The sequence below is a fragment of the Aplysia californica genome, unplaced genomic scaffold (assembly GCF_000002075.1).
Source record: "Aplysia californica isolate F4 #8 unplaced genomic scaffold, AplCal3.0 scaffold00902, whole genome shotgun sequence".
In the NCBI taxonomy this organism is placed as follows: domain Eukaryota; kingdom Metazoa; phylum Mollusca; class Gastropoda; order Aplysiida; family Aplysiidae; genus Aplysia; species Aplysia californica.
The window spans coordinates 70,040-76,047 of record NW_004798172.1 but is presented as its reverse complement, the minus strand read 5'-3'; the positions used below and the strand labels follow the sequence as shown (position 1 = coordinate 76,047).

The following is a 6,008-nucleotide window of genomic DNA, read 5'->3' as shown; positions in this document are numbered from 1 at the left end:
TAATAATAATAATAATAATAATAATGATGCGATCGAGAAGAAGAAGATAATAATAATAATAATAATTGCTCAGCGCATTTCCACGCTCTACAACATGCTCAATGCGCTTTACAACTATTATTACCCCAGCAGACCCTAGAAGACTCAAAAACATTCCGGGCTTCCCGGAAGCATACAGTGCAATAGGCTGATTTCACGAGCTTAAACACAAAAAAAACCCTGACAAGATCTTTCACTATCTAAAAGCCGGATACTCATTTCTACTTGGGTGAAGTGAGGAAATTCGTGTAAAGTGCCTTTCCCAAGGCCAGACAGACAGACAGACAAACAGGAAGACGGTGAGAGAGAGAAGAGGAGAACAGAGAGAGGGGGAAGGGAGAGAGAGAGAGAGAGAAAAAAAAAGAGAGAGAGAGGGCAAGTTGAATGAGAAAAAGAAAAGAAGAGAGGAGAGAGATAGATAGATAGAGAGAGAGAGAGAGAGAGAGAGAGAGAGAGAGAGAGAGAGACTGACAGTTAACGGACAGTTAAAGGAAATAGTGCGAAGTGGTGTCATTAACTGTTTGACCTGTACACTTGTTATTATGTTTTCAGTGAGGGTGCAACACGAATGTTTATCTTATATACAACTAATCTAAGAAATTTATAATACATATCAATCGAATATTAAAACCGAGGTGATGACAAAATCGCCTTTTTGAATTCACCGATTCATTCATTCAGTATTTATTGTTACTCTTCCAGTTATCCCAATCAAGAAAGCGGTGCCTATAATCATGGGCGTGAACATCGGTACTTCTGTGACAAACACTCTGGTCTCCTTGGTACAAGCCAGCAACAGAGAACATTTTCGTCGGGCATTTGCTGGGGCCACGGTAAGACTAAGAGAATAGGGTAAAGAAATGTGTGAGGCAGCGTGGTTAACTCAGGCGCTCTTCAAAATTATAATGAAATCCTAGAAATTGGCTTTTTCGGCCAGTTTGGACATTTTTTTTTATTTTTATTTTTTTTGGCCCAGGGCCTTGTATATCAATTCAAAAACATTTTAAGCGTGGATTTTATGGAAAAACGTTGATTAAAGGCGCAAAAATGTAAATTTTCAGTTTCCCAGGGCTCTCCGGCTATGGAGTCCATCAAACTCTGGCGGCCATTTTCTCTCTATTGTTACCCCTGAAACCAGGCGACCCCAACCTCCTTCAATCGCAAATATCTCGACTTCTATTTAAGATACGTGGTTGCTTTTTTTTTTAAACGAATAAACAAGCTTTAAGATGATACCAATAACGCAACATGCCCAAAAATTGACGAGCGCCTGATTTTACCGCATCGTGACACCACGTACTGCCCAAGGAAATGTAACGACCGAAGAAAGTAAAAGAAACTGTCACACAGACAACCCCCCCCCCCCCCTGTCGGGTCGATGCCTGTTGTAAAAACGAACAGGGAAGAAACTAGTACTGGATATCTTCGTCACCGAGGAGGGTTAATGATGACGACGACAACCAGATTCCCTCGGGAGGGCTGCTGTCTGACGGTAGCCATCCAAAGTAAGGGAGGAAATGGTTGGGTTTTTAAAAAAGTTTTAGTAGAGGTTTTAGGTCGCTCGCAACTGCATAAGGTCATATGAGCGCTAGAAGATTAGAGCTGTTACAAGAGAGTAACAAACATAAAAAGAAGAAGGGGAGATAAGGACGATAGATGTTTGGTAGGAAAGAAGAAGCAAATCACACACCAGAGCACCCGCCAACAACCCACGAAGAAATGTGTAAAAATTGGAACATGGAATGTGAGAACACTCTACAAACCAGAGAATTTAGTTTATTTAGAGAAGCTAATCCAGGTACTCATCATTGATTAACGACTTACTCTTCATTAAAAAGAGTTCCTGTTTCCTGCCCAGGTCCACGACATGTTCAACTGGCTGTGCGTGATCGTCCTCCTCCCCCTGGAGATCGCTGTGGGCTACCTGTACTGGCTATCGGGCCTCATCGTGGACTCCATGGTCCTGGAGGGAAACAACGAGAAACCTCCAGACATGCTCAAAGCTATCACGAACGGCTTTATCGACGCCATTGTGCAGGTGAGATAACTAATAGTTAGACATTCTATTCTATTCTGAAATTTCTTTATTCGACCTGGGCCATATTATGATTGACTTTCAAACATGCAGACCTCATTGCTAGTGTTCAAAAGTTTAAGTGATCTAAATTCAATTACCTGCATCTAGTTTAAAGACCAGAAAGCTAACTCAAAATATTCAGCCTATACCCGGCTACCCCTCCTACTCCACCCCCCCCCCCCTCATCCCACTCCCCTCTCGAACTATCTCCACTTACACACAAACTAAAATGTAAAAATTACAAGACCTTTACTTCTACGAAGCCCTGTTTTAATTCTTTCCTCAGATCCACAAAGACAGAATCAACGAAGCGGCTGCAAGCTCCAACGGCACAGAGGTGGGACATGTGCTGAAGCGATGGTGCGTCAAGAAAACGATCAGCATCAACCAGACATCTCTACACCCAGACGACGTGTTCGTAGACTGTTACTCACTGCCACCCGATTCACCCCTCAACCAGACGTGTGAGCTGGCCCTGGCCGACCCTCTAACTGACGGGAGGAACGTGTCCTTGACAGTCCAGTGGACATCGGTCAAGGAGATCAATTTTACCCAGGAAGTGGAGAGATGTAAGAATGAAAACCCTTGGGGAAACTTCTCAAAATGGCGTATGGTGGAGTCTAAGCCTCAGCTTTCAAAAAGAATCCTGTCTGTATGGTCTGGTCGGATCAGACAGGATCCAGAAATGGCGATATATCAAATTAATAAACTTCAGATAGGCTTCATCAAATTTGACTTGGAATTCCGTTATTAGGTCCTAGCCTATCGATTTGAAGGCGCAAAGAGAAAATCTAAGCCAGCGTTGCCAAGTGATATGTAGTGGCCTTACGATTGGCTGTTGGTTATAATTTTCATCAATTATTAATGTACCTGATCGTGACTTGGAAAACCAAACATGTTTGACTTCGGAGAAATATTATCAAATTGTGCCAAAATGATAGTTTTTGCCCCTCCATAAACGGAAGTATAGCTGCCCTTAAATATAACAAACCATGTCAAATGGGGACTTCATGAACTTTCTGCAGTGGGCATTTGAAATAAGACATCTAATAGTAAAAGAAAGAAAAATGTGAGGCAACCTGATAGAATAGGGAATGTGTCGTCTGGACATTTTGACTTTTGTGCTCCCATCACATAGCAATGTTGTTTTATCTTATCTCATCTCATCTTATCTTATCTTATCTTATCTTATCTTATCTTATCTTATCTTATCTTATCTTATCTTATCTTATCTTATGCTTGTCTCCTCAGGTGACAGTCTTTTCTCGCAGACTGACTTGAGCGACGCAGCCGCTGGTGGTATCCTACTCGTTATCTCCCTTGGCCTCCTTCTCGGCGCACTGTTACTCATTGTGAAGCTGCTCAACTCCATGCTCTCCGGGTCGGTCTGCAAAGTGATTCAGAAAACGATCAACTCCGATTTCCCCGGTCCTTTTGCTTACTTCACGGGCTACGTCGCTCTGCTTGTCGGCTGCGGGATGACCATAATTGTACAGAGCAGCTCGGTCTTCACCTCGACTTTGACCCCCATGGTTGGACTCGGCATTGTCAGCGTAGAGAGAATGTACCCGATGACCCTTGGATCTAATATAGGAACTACTGTCACTGCTATTTTGGCAGCAGTCTCCCAAAGTGGAGAAAAACTCAGATTAGCCCTTCAGATTTCCTTGTGCCATTTGTTTTTTAATATATCGGGCTTGATTTTGTTTTATCCAATTCCATTCATGAGGCTACCTATAGGCATGGCGAAGGTTCTTGGGAAAGTAACATCTAAACATAGGTGGTTTGCCATAGTTTATCTAGTCTTCATGTTCATCATTTTCCCTGGTTCTGTGTTTGCGTTGTCATACGCAGGCTGGATATATCTTGGGGCTGTAGGGGGGCCGATTCTTCTCATTTTCCTCTTCATTGTACTTGTCAATGCTCTGCAAAAGAAAAAGCCTCGGTTGCTTCCAACAAAACTTCAGAACTGGAACTTCCTTCCCGTTTGGTGCCACTCTTTAAAGCCCATAGAGAGACTCATTGAGCGCGTCTTTAGGTGTAAATACTGCCAGACTCTGCAACAAGCGTCAAAAGAAGACAATGACGACGAAAGTGGAACTGATGAAATCGATAGCATAGAGGACAAAACCCATGTTCCCGACTTCAGTCAATCACAAGATGATCAGCAGACAGAAAATTCTTTCAAGGATAATCAGTACAGAAATGGTGTAATCACGTCTGATAAAGAAAATCTGGGCGTGGTCAACAATGGTTTCAAAAGCGACACCCCGTTATGATTTAAATACCCCCCCCCCCTCCTTTCAATAAACTGTACAGATGCTGCCAGGAAAAAATGAATGTGCTCCACGGCATTGCTTATTCTGATTGTTACAAAGGGTAATAATAATTTCCTAGCTGCAATAATGTATATATAATGGCTTTTGCGATTTAGCAAAGGATCTAAAAGCAGTGCATGCATGATAGAGCTTTATCTGGGCGTTGGACATTGAGGGGATAGACAGAGAGGAAAAAGAAGGTAAATAGCTGCGATGTATGGCTGTGATAATTGAGATGAGGGTGGTGGAGAGGGGAAGGAAGCCGACAAACCTTTGTGAAAGGCTTACCTTCACATGTAGCCTACATCCCCCCAGTGAAAGGGCCTTGGTTAAAAATGAATATTGATATCGTAGTGGAGAGAAAGAAGGTGAGGTGGCGGAGCGGTCAGTGCGCTCTTCTCCGAAGTGGAAAGTCCGGATTGGAGCCTTGTTTCGGACACGGATTTTTGTTCACCCCCTCCTGCCCACTCAGCAGTAATGGGTACCTGACTTCGAGTGGGGAAAAGAAAAGGCGTCGTGGAAAGGAACTGGCCATCTTACCACAACATCTTACCGTCCCAAGAAATTGTCTCACTAACAAGGCAATCCCCAATGTCCGGATCGGAAGCGGGAACAGCTTTACTTTATTGGAGAGAAGGGGCAGAAGTACACAAGTTAGAGGTTGTTTTTTGTCCAAGACCAAGTCTGCAAGGTAATGATATAGGGCCTACTTGACGCCCCCCCCCCCCCCCACCCTCCTCCTTTCTCCTCTTATCAAAAGACTTCTCAGATGACGCTACGGTGATGCAGATGGGCCCTCACAGAGAGGGAGACTCCGGGTGTGTATAGGTCAAGTCAGCTCCGAACGAACGGTTCAAGTAGACTTTTACCGCGATTATGCTACACCAAAAAATGTATCTTGAAAGAAGGACCAAAGCTGTGGAGATGAGATGCTTCCGAAAATTCTTGGTATCTCGTACAAAGATCACACCACAAATGATGAAGTCAAACAACAAGTGACCTTCTCACTTTGGTAAGGAAACGCAAACTGCAATGGTATGGACGCATCACCCGTTCATCCGACCTTGCCAAGATGATCCTGCAAAGCAGCGTCCAGGAACAAAGGAGCAGAGGCAGACCGAAGGAGAGTTGGGAAGACAACATCAAGGAATGTACAGGCCTGGAACTCAAAGACACGCTCGGGACAACTGAAGACCGGAAGGAGTGGAGGAAGCTGGTGGCCAAATCTTCAAAAGCGCCCCGATGGACATTCAGTCTACGGGATAGGTGGAGGTGATACTAAACAAAATAAAGCGGAGAATCACCGTTCCCATTCCTTACCAAGTCATGGTGAGGCTACTAAGAGAACTGCATCTCCTTAGTAGTAGAAACTCATCTGAATCCCACTGTTTAACAGAATAGTCTGAAGCAATGAATAAAGTGAATTGCTTGTATCGTGCACCATGTTGTCAACGCTTTCGATTTAACTGGGCTACAGAAGGATGCACATCAGTAGTTCACTGCTTGATTGTGTTGAAAAATACACACACAGAAAAAAAAAACTCAACCCATTCCTTCCAGCTCAGTTCCTGTAG

The 6,008-nt window shown here is 43.7% G+C and overlaps 1 protein-coding gene across 1 annotated transcript in view; it reads left to right on the top strand.

Moving 5' to 3' along the window:
- LOC101848002 (sodium-dependent phosphate transport protein 2A) overlaps positions 1 to 4,859 on the top strand; it is a gene marked incomplete in the record, with an annotated part of 10,336 nt that extends 5,477 nt beyond the window's left edge. Inside the window, 4 exon segments of the mRNA XM_035972912.1 lie at positions 742 to 872; positions 1,898 to 2,077; positions 2,403 to 2,685; positions 3,368 to 4,859. Coding sequence (XP_035828805.1) covers positions 742 to 872; positions 1,898 to 2,077; positions 2,403 to 2,685; positions 3,368 to 4,395 — 1,622 coding nt within the window.
- Positions 4,860 to 6,008: the final 1,149 nt, after the last annotated feature.